This window comes from Suricata suricatta, chromosome 14 (assembly GCF_006229205.1).
Source record: "Suricata suricatta isolate VVHF042 chromosome 14, meerkat_22Aug2017_6uvM2_HiC, whole genome shotgun sequence".
Taxonomy (NCBI): domain Eukaryota; kingdom Metazoa; phylum Chordata; class Mammalia; order Carnivora; family Herpestidae; genus Suricata; species Suricata suricatta.
The window spans coordinates 49,714,358-49,734,806 of record NC_043713.1 but is presented as its reverse complement, the minus strand read 5'-3'; the positions used below and the strand labels follow the sequence as shown (position 1 = coordinate 49,734,806).

Genomic DNA, 20,449 nt, shown 5'->3' with positions numbered 1-20,449 from the left:
AAAATGGTTATTAAAGTTTTTTAAAACTAGTATTTTTCCATTTTTCTTGAGAAATAATTGACATACATCACTGTATAAATTCTAAAAGATATAAACTTATACAGCATAATGCTTTGATTTATATATTGCAAAGTGATTACTGCAACATGTTCAGTTAACATATTTTCCCATATAGATAAAAAAAAGAAAAAAGAAAAACATTTCTCCTTGTGATGAGAACTCTTAGAATTTACCTCCTTAACTTTCTAATATATCACACAGTGATGTTATATTGTATATTATATCATAATACTCATTTATCTTCCAACTGTAAGTTTGTACTTTTTGACTACCTTCCTATAATTTCCTCCTCCCCCCACCCTCTGCCTCTGGTAACCATAAGCCTGATATCTTTCTATTAGTTTGGGGGGGGTTCTTTTTTTAATTCCACATATAAATGAGATCATACAATATTTTCCTTTCTCTCTCTCTGATTTCACTTAGCACAATGCCTTCAAGATCAATCTGTATGGTCACAAATGCTGGCAATTCCTCATTTTTTATGGCTGAATAATATTCTATTGTGTACATATACCACAAGTTCTTTACCCATTTATTCTTAGATAGACACTTAGGTTGTTTCCATGTTTTGACAGCTGTAAATAATGCTGCTGTGAACATGGGGGTGCAGATATCTTTTCAAGACACCGTTTTTATCTCTTTTGACTATTGCTGGAATTGCTGGATTATATGGTAATACTATTCTTAAGTTTTTAGGAACCTCCATTCTATTTTTTATGGTGACTATACCAATTTACATTCTCAGCAACATTGCATGAGGGGTCCCTTTTCCCCATATCCACATCACATTTGTTTGCTCTTGTCCTTTTGATGATGGCCATTCTAACTGACTTAAGATGATATAATGGTTTTGATTTTCATTTCTCTAATGACTAATGATGTTGAGCATTGATTCATGTTCCTGTTGGCCATGTGTATATCTTCTTTAGAAAATGGCTATGTAGTTCTTTTGCCCATTTTTTAATTAGATGGATTATTTAGCGAGTTTTGCAGGATTGTAAGAGTTCTTTATTTTGAATATTAACCCCTTATAAGATTATGGTCTGCAAATACTTTTTTCTCATTCTATATGTTGTCTTTTCACTTTGTTTATGATTTCTTTTTTATTTTGTTGGTTGTGCTTTGGGTATCATATTCAAAAAATCATTACCAAGATCTATGTAAAGGAGCTTTAGTCCGATGCTTTCTTTGAGGAGTTTCATGGTTTCAGGTCCCACATTTGAATATTTAATACGGTTTGAGTTAACTTTTGTGGTGTAAGATAAGGGTCCAGTTACATTCTTCTACATGTGAATATGCAATTATCCCAGCACCATTTATTGAAGATTGTCTTTTCCACTGAGTATTCTTGGCTCCCTTGGCAAATATTAGTTGGCCAAAAATGATTGGGTTTATTTCTGGACTCTTGATTATGTTCCATTGATCTGTCTATTTTTAAACAAGGGACATACTATTCTGTTGACCATAGCTTTATAATATAGCTTTAAATCAGTAAGTGTGATGTCTCTTGCTTTGTTCTTTCTTGGGATTTCTTCGGCTATTTGGGATCATTTGTGGTTCCTATAAATATTATCAGTGTTTTTTCTATTTCTGCAAAAGCCCTTGGAAACTTGATAGGAATTGCATTGGATGTATAAATGGCTTTTAGTAGTATTAACTCTTTAACAACATGAATTCTTCTACTCCACGTACACAGGATGTCTTTGCATTTACTTGTGCCTTCTTCAGTTTCTTTCATCAATGTCTTGTAGATCTCAGAGTATAGATCTTTCACCTCCTTAAATTTATTCTTAAGTATTTTTGGTGCTATTTGGAATTGATGTATTTCCTTTTCAGAAAATTCATGGTTACTATATAAAACCAATATATATTTTTATGTTAATTTTATATCCTGCAACATTAGTGAATTTACAGATTAAATCTAACAGCTTTTTGGTTGAGTCTTTAGGATTCTCCATATATAAAATATTGTCATCTGCAAAAAGACAATTTTACTTCTTCCTAATTCTAATACATTTTTTTCTTTCTTTTGCTTACTGGGACTTCAAGTACTCTACAAAATAGGAATGATGAAAATGAGCACTCTATCTTGTTCTTGATCTTAGAGGAGAAGCTTTCAGCCTTTTACCATTAAATATGATGTTAGCTCTAGGCTTATCATGTATGTCCTTCACTATGTCAAGATATGATCCTTCTATGCCTAATTTGTTGAGTTTTTATGAATGGATGTTGAATTTTGTCAAATGCCTTTTCTATCTATTGAGATTCTATTAAAAGTGATGTAACACATTGATTGATTTGGATATTTTGAACAAACCTTACATTCCCAGGAAAAATTGTGCTTACTGATGGTGAATTATCCCTTGGAGGTGCTGCTGAATTTGGTTTCTGTTAGTGTTTTTTAGAAATTTTGCATCTATATTCCTAAGTTTTCTTGCCTAATGCTGTCCTCTTCTGTTTTTGGTATCAGGATAATGCTGGCCTTTGTAATATACGTTTGACAGTGTTCCCTCATCTTTGATTTTTGGGAAGCATTTGAGAAGGATTGGTGTTAATTCTTCTTTAAATATTCAGTAAAATTCACCAGCAAAGCCATCTTGTCTGGGCATTTCTTCACTGGGAGATTTTTTATTAATGGTTCCATCTCCTTACTAGTAGTTGGTCTTCAGATTTTCTATCTATTCCTGATAAAGCCATGGTAAGTTGTATGTTTCTAAGAATCTTCCCATTCATTCTAGGCTGTCTAGTTTGTGGGTGTATAGGTGTTCATAGTAGCCCTTATGATTCTTTGAATTTCTGTGGTATCAGTTTCATTATCTCCTTTTTCATTTATAATTTTGTTTATTTGGATCCTTTCTCTTTCTTCCTTGGTTATCTAGCTAAGGGTTTGTCTATTTTATTTACCATATCATGCAGGTTTGGCTTTCAGCTTTGTCCAGCAAAGCCAAGGGCAGCCGAAAGGATTACTCAAGACTCCACAAGTCAAGAGAGGTGAGAGGGAGGCTACGGGAAGTCAAGATCCCATTGAGCTCAGTTTGCTCTTCTTTTTCTACTTCCTTAAAGCCTAGAGTTATTTATTTGGGATCTTTCTTGCTTCTTAACGTAATAGTAATAATTACTATGAATGTCCGAGAACTACTTTTGATGTGTCCCACAAGTATAGGTACATTATGTCATTGTTTCTGTTTGTCTCAAGAAACTTTTTTATTTCCCCTTTCATTTCTTTCTTCCTTGATCCATTAGTTGTGCAGCATAGTATTGTTTAATTTCTATGTGTTCAGGAACTTTCTCATTTTCTTCTTGCTCTTGATTTCCAGTTTCATACAATTGTGTTCAGAGAAGATCCATAGCATGACTTCAATCTTCTCGAATTAACTAAGACTTGTTTTGTGACTTAAAATATGGTCTATCCTAAAAAATGCTCCATGTGCACTTGATAAAATTGTGTCTGTTGTCAGATAAAATGTTCTATATATGTCTTTTAGACCTATTTAGTCCATAGTGTTGTTCAAGTCTACTGTTCCCTAACTGATTCTCCGTCTGGATAATCTACTTATTGCTGAGAGGGGTCCTAAAGTTATTATTGTATTACTGTTTATTTTTCATTTTAACTGTTTTTCTTTATATATTCAAGTACTCATTCTTGTATCTTCCTGAGGTATTGACCCTCTTATCATTATATGATGATCTTCTTTGTCTCTTTTTACCATTTTTAGTTCCAAGCCTATTTTCTCTGATATAACTATAGCTACACCTACTTTTTGTTGTTAGCACTTGCTTAAAATGTGTTTTTCTATCTCTTCACTCTCAATCTACTTTTGCCTTTAAATCTGAAATGAGTCTCTTGTAGGCAGCATAATGGTGAATCTTGTTTTTTTATGCATTCAACAATTTTGTCTTTTAATTAGAAATTTTAACCCGTTGGGGTGCATGGGTGGCTCAGTCAGTTAAGCGTCGAACTCTTGGTTTTAGCTCAGGTCATGATCTCACAGTTCATGAATTTGAGCCCTGCATCAGGCTCTTCTCTAACTGAGTCTGCTTGGAATTCTCTCTTCCTCTCTCTCTGTCCCTCCCCTACTCACTTTCTCTCTCTCTCTCTCAAAATAAATAAACTTAAAAAAATTTTAAGACATTTTAACCCTTTTATACTTAAAGTAATTCTTGATAGTCAGGGACTTACTATTGCCATTTTAGTCACTGTTTTCTGTTTATTTCGTAGATCAATTGTTCCCTGTATCTTATCCTGCTGTCTTTTTTTTTTTGTGTGTGCTTTCATGTCTTTTGGTATCATTATGCTTGGACTTTTTTATTATGTTCTTCTTTGTAATTACTAAAGGATTTTCCCCTGTTATCATCAGGCTTACATAACATATCTTAAACTCATAATATTTTATTTTAAACTGGTAACAACTTTAATGGAGTTTGTAAACTTATAATTTACTTTTTCCTCTCATGTTTTAACTTACTGCTATAACAATTTACATTTTTTTTACACCGTGTAACCAATAACAGATTATTGTAGTTATGGGGTTTTTTCCCTGCACTTGTTTTTTTCACTTTTGAACTAGAGTTTTAAGTGAATTATGCACCACTAGTATCATATTGCAGAATCTAATTATGACTATATCTTAACCATTACCAGTGAAATTTATACTCTTTTTCCATGTTTTTATGATGTTTATGTTTTATGGTGTTTTAAGATGCATTCTTTTACTTCCACTCAAAAAACTCCCTTTAGCATTTCTTCTTTTTTTTTTAATGTTTACATATTTTTGAGAGAGAGAGAGAGAGCATGAGTGGGGAGGGGCAGAGAGAGAGGGAGACACAGAATCTGAAGCAGGCTTCAGGATCTGAGCTGTCAAGCACAGATCACAACACAGGGTTCAAGCCCATGAACCATGAGATCATGATGTGACCAAAGTTGTATGCTTAACTGACTGAGCCACCCATGTGCCCCATATTTAGTATTTCTTCTAAAGCTGGTCTGGTGGTGATGAACTCCCTTAGCTTTTGTTTGTTCAGAGAAGTCTTTATCCCTCCTTCATTTCTGAAGGACATATTTGCTGTGTATAGTATTCTTGGCTGACAGTTATTTTCTTTCAATATTTTCAATATGCCATCCTTGAAATTTTCTATTGAGAATTCTTCCAATAGTCTTATGGGGAGTTGCCTTGTACATAATTTCTCTCTTTTTAGTTTGGGACCCAATCACTCCAGAGTGTGCACTGACATCCCTGGTCGGGTGAGGCCACAAGTTTTGCTCTTCATGTGGGGGAGGTCATAGGCTCTACTCTCTGTCCAAATGCCATGCATGTACAGCTGCTGAATAGATAATACAGCTTCCTATGTGCTCTGGTTAGGTTCCCTGGTTGGACAGGATGAAGGCTGTATTCAGGGATGAGTGGGGTACAATTGTATTTCCTGCTTGGGTATAGTAGGAAAAGCAACTCTAAAGCTGTAAAGCTCTTTTTCTGTTGTCTTAACTCCAGCTGACCTCACCTCAAGTTCCCTGACTGAACTGACCCACTGGCTTTGCTCTACAAACCATCTACTCTGCCCACCTCTTGGCTTAAGTGCCATTGGGCCACACACTTTCCAGGAGTTTTCTCTAGCCCTTCTGGCCACAAGAGGCCATAAAACACTCTCCTATGGCTATGTCTCAGTTCCCTTGCCTGTGCGGGCATTTAAAAAATTCTTTAAGTGTGGTTTCCTTTAGATTTTTGAATGTATTTATAATAGTTGCCTTGAAGTCTTTATCTGCTAACTCCCACATCTTTGGTTCCCTCAAATATAATTTCAGTTGCTTACTTTGTCCCTGTTGTGTATGGTTCCTATTTATTAGAATGTCTATATATCCCATATGTACACTAAGTCAATTTTGGATACTAATCCCTTATGCTTCAAGGCTTATTATTGTTGTTTATTTCCTTATTGTTTCCTTATTGTTTAGTGTCTTGGATGGACTAGTTTTATGAGATCTATTTCCTCTGAAATGTGCAGCCTCTGATGTCTCCTTGGAGGTCAGAACCTTGAGCATGTATATAGTTTTCCTGACTACTGGGGATGATTGTGTTTAGCTAGACTCTCTCTGACTTTCATTTTTGGTTATATTTTTAAAAATTCTTCCCTCCCCTACTCAACCTCTCTCTCTCAATAAATAAATAAAACTTCTTTTTAAGTGGGGGATGCCTGGATAACTCAGTCAGTTAGGCATCCAGCTCTTGGTTTTGGCTCAGGTCATGATCTCATGGTTCATGAGTTTGAGCCCCGCATTAAGCTTTGCACTGACAGTGCCAAGCCTGCTTGGGATTCTCTCTCTCCCTCCCTCTCTCTCTCTCTCTCTCTCTGCCCCTCCCCTGCTCAACCTCTCTAAGATAAATAAACATTTCTTTACATTTATTTATTTTTGAGAGACAGAGCTAAAGCAGAGGAGGGGCAGAGCAAGAAGGAGACACAGAATCTGAAGCAGGCTCTAGGCTCTGAGCAAATATTCAGCATCAGAGCCCGATGGGGGGGGGATTGAACCCACAAACTGTGAGATCATGACCTGAGCCAAAGTCAGATGTTTAACCGACCAAGCCACGCAGGCACCCCAATAAACATTTTTTAAAATGCTTTTTAAGTGTGGTTTCCTATAGTATAATAATTGCTTTGAACTCTTTGTCTGCTAACTCTAACATCTGGGGTCACCTCAAATATAATTTCCATTGCCTGCTTTCCTCCTCTTGTGTTAGGATTCCTGTTTCTTTGAACGTCTATATATATCCCATATAGACATTTTAAAATATGACAAAGTCTTACCAAATAGAGAATATCACAAAGTAGATATAAAGACAAAATATAGAAATTCTGGAGTTAAAAAGTATAATAACTGAAATAAAAAATTTACTAGAGTCTCTCAGCAGCAGATTTGAGATAACAGAAGAAAGAATCAGCAAACTTGAATACAGATTGATAGAAATTATATAATCTTTAAAACAGAGGAAAAAAGAATATGGTAAAATGAACTCTCAATGAATGGTGGGACACTACCAAGCACACCAAACTATGTATAATGGGAGTACCATAAGAAAAGGAGAAAAAACATTCCTAGAAAAACAAGGACTGAGAGAATCTGTTGCTAGTTGACCTACCTTACAAGAAATTCTAAGGAAACTTCTTTAGACTAAATCAAAGAAGGGGCAACTGGGTGGCTCAGTCAGTTAAGCATCCAACCTCAGCTCGGGTCATGATCTCACAGCTCATGAGTTCAAGCTCCGCATTGGGCTCTGTGCTGACAGCTCAGAGCCTGGAGCCTGCTTTAGATTCTGTGTCTCCCTTCCTTTCTATACCTCCCCTACTCATGCTCAGTCTTTCTCTGTATCTCAGAAATAAAATATCCAAAAAAAAAAAAAAAAAACCCCAGAGGATATCAGCAATTTGAATCCATGTGAGAAAATCAAAAAGTGTTGGTAAAGGCAATTTTTCTGTAGGTAATTATAAAAGACAGTTTAACTGCATATTTCTTCACTTAACTATATAATTGTATCACTAGGCTTTAACATGTAGAAATACAAAATATTTGACAATTAAAGCACAAAAGAGGTGGGTAATAACAAAGCTGTTTTGAATAAGAAAATTATACCAGATGGTAACTCAAAGGCATAAAAAGACCCATAATAAAAAGGCTAATATAACAAACTCAATAAATATATACATGTCCTTTTTTCTTGTTTCAGCTTAATTTAGTTGTAGTTCTTCTTAACCACTTAGGAGCAAAGAAGTGTTCCAATACATTTTTGAAATTGTAATGACCGAATGGGATAGCTGCAACACTTACTATCTGAGAAACTTTAGCATTTATATTATGTCATAAAATTTTATGCACAGATTTATGTAGAACACAGATTTATCTTCCCCCACATTATTCACCCAATTCCTAATTAGCAAAAGTTTTCAGATATAAACACCACATACTTGCAAGTGAATATAGCCTTAGAATGGCATTTATTTGGTAAACATTAAAGCAAAACCCAACCATGGTTTGCTATCAATATGACTCATTTTTCAAAGAACATTTTCTTCTGCTTTATCTCCACGTATGCATACATTTAAGAATATAATATGCTCTCCATGAGAGCAAATAAGCTTTCTCAATTAAAAATTGAGAGAATGCCGTTACTCCTACCATGTAGGCTTTTTTCTAAGATCTGGTTTTTGTCATAGTACATTATTTGTTCCCTATCATAAGCCTCTATCACATGGTATCTTGAATAATTTTGGCTTTTTTTTTAGCTTTCTTTTAACATTATAGCATAATAATTTGGCAGTTTAGACTATTCATAGTGTAGTAAACAATTAAAATATAAATTCTCCAGACTTCCAAAAGAAAGAAAAAATGTATTTAATCTAGAATTCCTCAACTCTCAGATCATCTATAATCTGATGGGAACTATAAAAAACATTTATATAATTGTTAATACAGCATTTTGCATTTCAGGAAGTCTCTATGCACACTTGACTAACTAGGATTTATTGGTATAATTTAAAATGGGTCCCCATGGAGTTGCATGACAAGAAAACATTGGTGGGAAATAGTATTAAGCAAAGCAGTGTAACTGTCATCTATTAGTTGCTGGAATCTAGAGATGCACAGGACCCATATACAAAAACAACAGTCAAGGGAACCCAGGGGGCTCAGTAGGTTAAGCGTCTGACTTCAGCTCAGGTCATGATCTCACAGTTCTCTCTCTCTCTCTCAAAAATAAATAAACTTTAATTTAAAATATTTTAAAAAACAGTCAGAACCATTGACCAAATTCTGGGTGTGCTTCTAATTAGTTATTGTGAGGCTCAATCTAGGTCCAGTGTGTAGAAGAGAGAATGACTTTGGTGGTATATTAAGTCTTCAGGTGTATACAAGGCAATTGTTAAGTTATCTTTTAAAATGTTCAGAAAATTCCACAGAGTATTAAAATTGCTGGGGTGCCTGGGTGGCTCAGTCGGTTAAGCCTCCGACTTCGGCTCAGGTCATGGTCTCACATTCGTGGGTTCAATCCCCGTGTCAGACTCTGTGCTGACAGCTCAGAGCCCGGAGCCTGCTTTGGATTCTGTGTCTCCCTCTCTCTCTGCCTCTCCCCACTCATGCTCTGTCTCTCTCTGTCTCAAGAATAAAGAAAACATTAAAAAATAAAATAAAATAAAATTGCATACAGCCATATTTCAAAAATCTATCACCAAAATTACCCCCGGGTACCTGTTCTTTGTTAGACCTACTAGCCTTCAATCTCACCATTTCAGTAAGGAGAAATGGAAAAGCCTAAATTTGACAGTAACAGTACAAACAGGGTGGCTAAGAACAAAGTTGTATCTGAGAAAGGAAATGGCACTAAATGGCTGATGTCCTCTTCTGGCGTGTTCCACAGCTCAGTTCGTCCTAGGACAGAAACAAGTGTTTCTTGCTTCTCTACACTGGTACTAATTGGTTTAAATTGCCTTGGGTTTTATGGATCAAAATTTTCTCTATTTAAACTTTCCTTGAATGGAGATAATCAAGTTGAATCATTCCTGTCCTTATAATGTGCATTTCTCCCCAAAAAAAATATCTAAAAAGGTCTAATTAAAAGAAAAATAATAGGGGCGCCTGGGCGGCTCAGTCGGTTAAGTGTTGACGTTGGCTCAGGTCATGATCTTATGGTGAGTTCAAGCCCTACATCAGACTCTGTGCTGACAGCTCAGAGCCTGAAGCCTGCTTTGGATTCTGTGTGTATGTTTCTCTCTGTCTCTCTCTCTCTCTCTCTCTCTGTCTCTTTCTCTCTGCCCCTCCCCTACTTGTGCTCTGTCTCTTTCTCACTTGCTCAAAAATAAATAAACATTAAAAATTTTTCAAAGAGACGAAGATAATAATAACTGCACTTATATTATATGGCAATTTGTCTTAAGTCTGTTAAATGCTTTTAACTATATGATAAATGTTTCATGCACTACTTCACTTAATAGTTCAAAACAATCATAAAGGAGAAATGATTCTATTTCCTTATTTTTTACATAGGAAGAAAGACCAGTGACTTGCCAAAAGTCATGCAGCAAGATGGTGGAATCAAGAATCCCAAACCCAGGCTTTCTGGCTCCATAGTCTGCACACTTAAATTGCTGCTATTCTGCCTCCACAGGATACATTAGCATCATACATGTAACTCTTAAATACAACATGACTAAAGAACAAACACAAACACATAAAACAAAAGATATCAAATAGTAATACAAGACAAAGAAAACATAAATAAGAGGGTTGTATTTTAGGAACCCACACTACAGTGTGCGTGCCCTCTTTCTCCTCCACTGCTACTGGAGCTGCCACTCCACCTCCTTCTTCTGTCACTCCTGGTGCTACTTGTGTGTTCACTGGGTGTCGGCCCAGCACCTCTTTTGTTGAAATGGCACCTTCACTTTGACCTTTGCCATGGCCAAAGAAAAGCCCAAAGAAGTAGACAAGACTAAGGACAACAATCATATTAATTTGAAAGTGGTAGGGCACCATGTTAAGATTAAGAGCAATACATCACTTACCAAACTAATGAAAGCCTATTGTGAAAGCCCAGGTTTGTCAATGAGGCAGATCAGATTCCAACTTGATGGGCAGCCAATCGATGAAACAGATACAGCTGCACAGTTGGAAATGGACGATGAAGATACAGTTGACGTGTTCTAGCAGCAGACAGGAGGTGTCTACTAAATAGGGAAGTTGCCACTTTAATCCAGAACTCTGTTCCTCTGGACCAAGAAAGAAGACATTCTCAATGAGAAAATGTCAGTTTGGTTCTATCACATCCTGATTACTACAGTATAGTTCATTCTTTCATTTCCCCTCCCCCATTTCTTGTTGTACATAAGGTAACTGTGTACATGCACAAGCATATTGCATTTTTTAACTAAATGGCCAATGGTATGTTTTGGTCAACATTACAAGGGGATGGGATGGGGGAAAGTACCAGTTCTGTGAAAATATCTCCTTTCTCCACTAGTGGCATGTTCATTCAGCCCTTATCTTTATATTCCAATAAGTTATTTTGTTTTCGCTGCTTGACAAAAAAAGAACAACACAAAAATCCTTGCATACCTTGTTTGATTGTAGAATTTTAAAGTTTTTCACTTATCATTGTAAAAGCAAGGACAATTTTATAACCATTTTGTACATAGCTATTACATGTAGGGCAATCTGTCTTTAAGTAGGAATAAATTACTCTAATGAATCCTGGATAGTTTTCCCTTCCAATCAAGCATCTTGTTGTTTAAATAAAATTCTTGTTTAAAATGAAAAAAAGGAACTATACACTATGAAGAATGATAATAAATGTGATATAAAAATTATCTATGTATATAAAATGAATTCTATCCTAATGTTACGAAACAAATATTCAAAATGTTCACCATTAATTAATATCACTTCATTTCTTAAAATAAATTGCTACATCAACTGTTTATCATCCCTCTTTGCTCAGCACATATTTGGTAAGGTAAAAAGTGGCACTGAGGGCTGTGTGCATATGACAGGAAGGCATAGGAGGCCACTGAAGCACAACGCAGGGTGCCTGAAATAGGTGCCACGTGGTCAGGGAAACTTCGAGAGGAAACAAAGTACAAGTAAAACCCAAGGATGAACATGTGTTGGCCTGGTGAGGAGGAGGAATTCAGAAAAAAGGATGTAGCCTGCGTACCGTCTGAGAGGCAAAAGAGTGGTGTGCTCAGTGAATGGAAGCCAAGTTCATAATGGCTGGTCACTGACATGCATGTACTTTTCTACCATCATCTTTACTATTTTCCATCTTCAAGGGAATGGAATGTTGGGAAAGAGCCCCAGGTTTGGAGCCAGATGGGGTCAAATTAACATTTGTTTCTGCCACTCAAAGTCTGATCAACCTCTCTAAGCTTCAGGCTTATTATTGGCAAAATAGCAATAACAACATCTAACTTGGGCATCTTTAAAATGTATGTGACTGCAATTGAGAAAATGACTGGTACAGAAATATCAATAAACAACTCTTTCCCTGCCTGGTCAATAAGCATATAGATTACATTTGCCTCAAGCTTTTTGTAAGAATTTGAAGTATTGCTTTGTTTATGGTTTTAAATTCATGCAATTTGGGTTTTTTAAATTATTTAATCTACTGTTGTTTTTACCAATTGTGCAATTTGGATACAAACTGGAAGAGATCCTAGAGAATTATCTATAGCTTTCTCAAAGAGGGCTCCCAATTACTGGCATTTCAGGCAGGACACTTTTCACTTTGTAAGATGATCCTGTGTATTGTAGCTTGTTTTCCAACCCAGACTGATGACTAGTAAATCCTAGCAAATGTCATCATTGTGACAAATAAAAATGCTCCCTGGGGGTCAGTATCACCTTATTTAAGAACCCACTGATTTCTCCCTCTCTCTTTCTCTCTCTCCTTCCATCTCTGCCCCTCTCCCTCCCTCCCTTCCTTCCAGTACCTCTCTTTCTCTTCTCTCTCTCTCTCTCTCTCTCTCTCTCTCTCACACACACACACACACACACCTTTTTAACAATTAAAAACCTAAGGATAAAAGGCAGAAGTGATTTCCACAAGGTCAAAAATTAACTAGTATCAAGAACAAGATTTGAGTCTCTGATTCTTCATTTTTAGTCCAGGTTTCTTCTAGCCCCACACTGTAACATTCCATTAAATTTTTAAACTTTTTAAATTAACTTTTAAAATATTTTAATTTTTTTATTTTTTAATTTATTTTTTTAATTCATAAGAACTTATTTACAAACAGTGTGTGTGTGTGTGTGTGTGTGTGTGTGTGTGTGTGTATTTAACTTCACAAATGTTGCATGAAGGGATTTCTGATGTAAGGGGAAAGGGAAAGCAAATAGGCCATTTCATCACTATGTTAGAAAGAGTTCAGCAACACTGGTCAATGTTCCTTTCAGTGCATTCTGTTGTAACAAAAGAGTTCTAAGGACAAGTAAAAAGTGTGAGAATGTTCAAATTCTCTTTTTTACAAGAATCAGTGAAATACACAATCTCTGCTGCATCTGAACTAAGCTACCACTGGAGTTAACACTCAATCCAATGGTACATCGTGGCCCAGGCGCTAAAAAAATTTACTACAAAAGCATCACTCAGTGACTGCGCAGACAAGCTTTATACACCTTAGCTGTATTACCTTTAACAAGAGTTAAATTCTATTCTTGAAGATACAATGCTCATATCTCTCGCCACATGCCATTAGACGCAGATTTTTAAGTTCCTTAGATCATTATATGTGGCTTGTATTTTCAGGAAGTTTTAATTCATGCCTGTATTCTGGGTGTAAATGACACAATCTGTGTCAACAGAGCTTTTATAAGCATCTCTGAACTCCACTGAGTATCCGAATATTATGTGCATGCATTTACTTCTAATCAGATGGCCTGACACAGCTGCCTTTCTCCAAATCCCACAGTCCTGAGGGCTGTGAGTATTTATAAAGGGTCGGTGAACTACAGGATCTGTGGAGATTTTAAGAAGACAGAAGGTCAGTGGTAACTCTGAATTTAAAAAAGGAGATCAAACTTTCTGTTTCCCCCAAGACTGAAAAAGAAAGGAAGACTTGAATAACAATGTAAAACAGAAAGCTGCCCACATTGACCCACAACACACTTGCAAGAAAAAGCTACTAAGCGCCACATTTGGAAAACTACCTTTAGCGTAAGAAAGACCCTGTCTTCTGAATGAGAAACTTTATAGGTCTCTTCGTGATCTACAATTCCATGAAACTGACTTCAAGAGAAAATGAAAATCACAGACAATTTCTGGTTTTTGAAGTCTCAAGAACTTGGCTACATCAAAGTAGTATGTCCTGCTTTGAAAACATATGCAAAGAAAAGATCTCCCAAATTCCTTTATCTACATTAAAACAGATTTCTGTCTCATTTGGCCTCTGTTCACTCAATCTCATATACGGCAAACATGGAAGTTTGGATTGGATCACGCTTACAATTATATTAACTGTTTTCCTTGCAAGTGTCATCCTTACTTAATATCCCAAATCTAATAATTAATAAGAAAATGTATGGGGCGCCTGGGTGGCTCAGTCGGTTAAGCCTCTGACTTCAGCTCAGGTCAGATTTCACGTTCGTGGGTTCGAGCCCCACATCAGGCTCTGAGCTGACAGCTAGCTCAGAGCCTGGAGCCTGCTTCTGGTTCTGTGTCTCCTTCTCTCTCTGCCCTGCCCCCTCTCATGCTCTGTCTCTCTCTGTATCAAAAATAAATAAAACATTAAAAAAATTTTTAAAAAAGAAAATGTATCCCTCCTGTCCTTTCCAATAGTGAAATTAACAAAAACTGGGATATTCAAAATACATATCTCATTTTTGTATCTTATGGGATTTTTTTAAATTTGGCTTTAAGCTAAAAAAAAAAAAACTAAATTGTTAGAGAACAATTATGACCATATGCCACACAGGCATATTTGTGAAAAGTACAATAGGTTGTGACCAACAAAATGCTGAACCTCAGGGGTCCACATAGAATGTTAATACCTTTCAGAATATACATAATCAAAATAGCCAGGTATGTAATTTTTCAGGATACATACACATTTTTAATTTGCCTCACTAGAAAAGCACCATGAGAGTTAGCAGCAGATAAAGGAAATCTCAGTTGAATTATGCTCTGGGATAGAAAAAGAACACTCTACTTAAATGTTTTTCCAACTTGTAGCACTTCTGAAAAGCATTATATCCATGAATCTTTTTATATGCCTTATTCAGCTAAAGCTTCTTATTTAACAGCATCTCTCTGTCTTACTAGAAGAATATTTTACAATTATAGTCACATTACCAAAAGCCCATCAGAGCTCTTTTCCTTAATATAGCCATATCTCAATTAAACATATAAATCCCTATGGTCTGGAGTGTGCAAAATCCCAAATTCTTTCTTTTCAAAAATAATTATCAATTTCCTTATAGCATATGCAATGCATCAAACATGAGACAGCAGAGCCCTCAGAATAATGAGAAAATTTTAAACTATATTCACAGAATAATTTGATATCATCTAATATTAAATTATCTACCTAGAAGACTCACCTCCGACCAATGTCTTTAACCCAAATGAGACTACACTCATCTTCTTCTAACTTGTTCCTCACTCCCTTTTCCATTCTTACTTTTACCTAGATCAAAATACTCAGGTTTGTCTTCCATATTCAGTCCCAAATTTTCCCTCATGGGCCATCCTATAGATTTTGTTCTCCATTTCAGCACAGACAATAACCAGGAAAAAATGGCTTAATTGGCAACTTTAGTCCAGCCCTCTAACAACCCCAAATAAACATAATAGAAACAGCCAATAGTTCACTGAGCATTTGTCTATTGGCTCTACTCTAAATGCTGCACATGTATTAACTTCTTGTATTTCTATAACATTTGCATAAAATAAATACCACCACTCCCTCCATTTTATAGAAGATAAAACTAACACATGTAGAACTTAAGAAACTTACCCAAGGTCAGCCAGCTAGGATATAACATAGCAGAACTGGCGTTTGAACCCAGACATAATCTGGCACCAGAACCATGTTATTAATAACTATGCTATATCGACTATTCGTTTTTTTAAAGAACAATTATTTGTTATGCTAACGAAGTGTGGAGCCATGTGAAACAAATGTACAGAGTAAGGAAAAGCAATGTATTTGCTGTGCAAAAACAACCCTAAGACAATACCTTGGTCTTGTTTTCCTAGTAGATGATTCTCAGATACCAAATAGCTGATAGGCGAAGTTATTAAAATGCTCTTTTATGGATACTTTTATGGATATGCACAGCACCATCAAGATCTCACTAGTACTGACTTAACAAGCCTTTCAAATAAGATCCTAAAATGATTTGAGTGTGCTATAAACTGAATGTTTGTGCCCCCTCACCCTAACCCAAATTCACATGTTGAAACCTACTCCCCAATATGATGGCAAAGTAATTAAGTCATGAATGTGGGGCCCTTAAGAATTAAACTAGTGCCCTATAAAAGAGACCCCAGAGGTCTCCCTTATCTTTCTGCCTTGTAAGAACACAGAAAAAACATAACTAACTATGAGCCAGGAAGCAGGTCCCCATCGACATCGAATCTGTCAGCACCTTCATCTTGGACATCCCAGCCTCCAGAACTATGAGAAATGAATGTTTGGTATTTTTGTCATAGCAGCCTGAATAGACTAAGGCAGAGTACATTAATTTTTTCTTTTAATGATACGTTGGTATAGATGATGACATTCAAAGAAATCTAAGCAAACTAGTGACACTATAAAAAAGAAAATGTCCAATTTATCCTCTCAATTTTCTTGGATTCATGTGTGCCACATACACTAAAATCTGAACATTAGAGCAGGTGTAAGGGAGAAAATATGAACCAGCTGAGCCGCTGGTTGCCTTTGCTAGGTTCCATGATCCTAGTTTTGTTTTTCTGGGGGGTTGTTTTTTAGTTTTCAATCAACAACCAGATGTCTCTTAAAAGCAAACTAAAAAGGTCTGAGATGCAGAGCCAACCATTAGGTAAGGATAGAGTAAATGAGGAGAATTTTTCAAGGCCTCCGCATAGGAACTACATGGTGCCAGTGACTGACAACAATCCAAGGAAACCCAGTAAAAAAGAACTTGCTCTACGGGCTTGTTCTAAGAACGCACACCCGAGACTCAAACACACAGAACTGGTCAAGGACAAAATTTCTCCTCACTGTCCCTACAAAGGCCTGGCACTGTCCCTTCCCTTTTCTGTAAATCCTCTCTCAGGCCAAAATTGCCTAACTTTATCCCCTTCAAGAGAGTTCCTATCTAAAATCTGATGGAAAAGAGCTTGGTTCTGTGGAAAATCTTTGGCCTGGGGACTGAGAAACTAGGTTCTGGTTGCAAGTCACCAAAAAGCCATGTGATCTGAGCAGTCTTTGCTCAAACAGAACCTCAGTTTCCTCATCTATAAAATGAGAGAACTTGTAATATAATAGAGACATACTCTTAAGTATCTTCCAATCTTACAAATATTCAGTTATCATACTTACAAAAATAAACATGTACACTATCCCTAAATTACTTGTGCTTAATAATCACATTTTAGCTGATTTAATATCACTTCCTCAGAGAAGTCTTTGTGATCACTCTCCTAAAAGGAGCTTCTACCTTTTTTCTACTCTACATCCCCAATCATCCTTCATCCCTTTCTTCCATTTGGTTTCTTTATAACACTTACCACATAATAGTATATGTGCGCCCGTATTCCATATCCCCACTGGGGAGGGTAAGGACTTAGAACTCTTTTTGTCTGCTACTGTATCCCATTACCTGGGACAGTGCCTGGTATTGGTTTAAAAGAGTGTATTTTATCCTTTCCTAATTATTAGTTTTTATTTTAGCAATCTGGTTTTTAATATACCTCTTTCAAATAACGATCTAATCTCTAATCCTTAAAATTCAAAACATTATCATCTCTTGATTATTATATATCTCATTGCCAAAAGTCAAATCAAAATTAATTTGATAAAAAAGCAAAGAAACCAATTTCTATGCAAATTTTAGGACAAAAAGTTTTCATTGGAATAGTGCTGAAAATAAAAATAGCTTTAAAGTAAGAAAAGTATTGTTTAACTCTGTTTCTGAAGGTTTTTTGTTTTCTTCCTCAGTGTAGTTGAATAGATATTTCTGGACAGTCAACCATGAAGTAGGTGCTAGAATGTCAAACATGAGTAAATTACAACCTATGCCTTTAAAAATGTAGTGTTTGGTAGGAGTAACAAAGATACAGATAATTTATGCTACTGTAGAAACAGACAAAAGAGGAATTTAGACTAAATGAAACTTTCTTTCTGAAATACATAGTTCCTGAAATATAGCCAATCCACTTGTCAAAAATTTATAGGGGAAAAATTTCTTCCTATATCTGGATGTGTGAAACCTCAAATAGAACTGTGCTTCATTATTTAACAAGGTTAAAATTTTTCTTTTGTTTCTGTATGTGGTTTTTATTATGCATTTCAATGTCCAATCTGTTCATGTTAGTTTGAATCGGTCCCATTAATGATGCCAGAAGAGGTTAATACTGCAGTAATTTCAGGGAAGGACAGATAAAACAACATACAAATAGTTGAGGTTACAAACACTTGTTAATTCAGACGGTTTCTCCCTCACTTCTCTAATTTTGTAGATGCTTGCTTAAGACACCCACCACAGATGATTCAAGGGGGAAAATATTTTAATTCTAGTGTATGGATTCTATCACTTATTAAGAATTCTAGTAAAAGAGAGAAGATGGAGTTCTTGCTAAGATTAGATATTTGACTATTTGTGAATGTCAATTACATCTTCTATAATTACCATGAATAGAGGAAAAATACAAGGTCTGGAAAGTCTAGTTCTGGATGACTAGTATAATCACCTTATATGGGCCTTCTAATTTCTCTTGGCCTAAGTTTCATTATCTGGAGATGGAAAAAAAAGAGAGACTGAAAAAGATAATTTCTATGGTTTCTTCAGGTTCCAGGCTTTCTAAGCATATGTGATGAATAATTAAAAACTTGTTATTATCTCTCCAAATAATTGAAGTACAAACCACTACTTGTGACCTGTGTGCACTGCAGTACTTTTCCCCAAGTAAACATCATCAGCAATTAGATTCGGGGCAAGCCACTTTTGTGGAGATACAAAACTCACAACACAACTGAGAAAATTTCTGAAAACATGAAAAATTACCTAGCAGAGCAAGTTAAATAAGGCTACTGACTATCATAAGACTGGCATATGTTAATGGCATCCAAATCTGGATAGTAATCAAAATCATCAGGGAAAAAAAACATGGAAGGGGAATATCTCTGCATGGGGCCTGAAAAAACTTTTTAAATTTCCTCATGCATTTCTGATGTGGAGTCAAGTTTGTGAACCACTATTATAAACAATGAATGTTATTAGTTCTGAACACGGAGGGACTTCTGTGCTCTAAATTAGTTTGGGGAAGCTAATAATAATGTGTATTATTGAAATTGATTCATATTTTTTTCTTGATCAGCCAGTAATTGTTCAAACAAAACTGACAGTAGTCATTCCTTAGGGGTATGATAATCAGCCAAACTTTTTATTCAGGAAGTAAATTGCATTCAAAATAGACTCATATATTCTCTCTCAAATCTCATAACAATAATAATTATTATACCTCATGTTTGGGTAATGTTTTATGGATTACAATGTGCTTTACATGAATTCTCATTTGAACCTTATTTAGTTATGTTATCCCCACTTTAAAGATTAGGAAATTAAAGCTCAGAGATAATTATTCTAGTTTCACAAAAATAAGTAGACTCGAATTTAAAAGTTTTTCTGCTCTAAACACTTCTTATCTAATCTTATAAATAGCAAAATTTGTTCTTGACATAAGATATCATCTAAAACTATGCCATACTAAACTTGTAGATTTAACAAGTTTATTTAATTTAGGATGGTAAGAAACCTTTTTTTCTCAAGACTTGCAAATATTTTTAATTAATATGACTGCTGAGTCAGAATCTCTCTTACCTCAACAGCTCAAATTAATACTCAGAGTGATCTTAATTCTACTGTTTAAGCCCCATCCAAAAACCTGGGGAAAACTCTCTGGTAGGCAAGATGGTGGGTGGAAATGATTTCTCCCACTAGGAAGTAAACAAACCTGAATGTAATAGAAGAAGGTGTTATAAACAAAAACAGGAAAATGAGAACTATAGCATCGTCCAAGAGAAAATTTCACAGGGGCATCTTTTAATAAGAGCAGAGCCTGTGAAACAGAGCAGGAGAGTACAGACTCTGGAGTCAGGTGAACCTGGCTTTCAATGCAGAATGGGCTATTTAATAGTCACATCAGATTGGACAGGTGATTTTACAAAGGGAGATACATGGGTTGTATTCTATTATGTTCATTTTTTTATTGCTCTTGTAAGAAATTACCACCAATTTAGTAGCTTAAAACAATGCGAATTTGTCTTGCAGTCTGGAAGTCAGAAGTCTAAAGCAGATCTCACTAGACTAAAATCAAGATGTTGTTAAGGCTGTAGTCCTCTAGAAGCTCTGGGAAGAATCCCTTCCCTTGCCTTTTTTGGCTCCTAAGAGACTGCTTCCATTGCTTGGCTCATGGCCACTTCCATCTTCAAAGCCAGGAATGACTGATCGAGTCTCTCACACTGAATCACTCTGACACCAACTTTGCAGTCTTTCTCTTCCACACTTAAGGATTCTTGTGATTACACTGGGCCCACCTAGATAATCCAGGATAATCTTTCTATGCTCAGAAGATTAGCAATCTTTATTCTGTCTTCAAACTTACTTCCCCTTTGCCATATAATGAAACATATTCACTCACAGGTCTCAGGAGATACGAGCAATTAA

General features: G+C 35.8%; 1 protein-coding gene across 2 annotated transcripts; it reads left to right on the top strand.

Moving 5' to 3' along the window:
• Positions 1–10,501: 10,501 nt before the first annotated feature.
• Positions 10,502–10,750, top strand: LOC115278073 (small ubiquitin-related modifier 2-like). Of its 2 annotated transcripts, XM_029922498.1 has the most exons (2): positions 10,502–10,640; positions 10,704–10,750. In XM_029922498.1, exons 1-2 carry the CDS (start codon positions 10,502–10,504, stop codon positions 10,748–10,750), a joined length of 186 nt encoding a protein of 61 aa, XP_029778358.1. The 2 variants fall into 2 exon arrangements, with proteins under 2 accessions (XP_029778358.1, XP_029778357.1); XM_029922497.1 differs by having other exon boundaries at positions 10,502–10,750.
• The last annotated feature ends 9,699 nt before the right edge of the window (positions 10,751–20,449 follow it).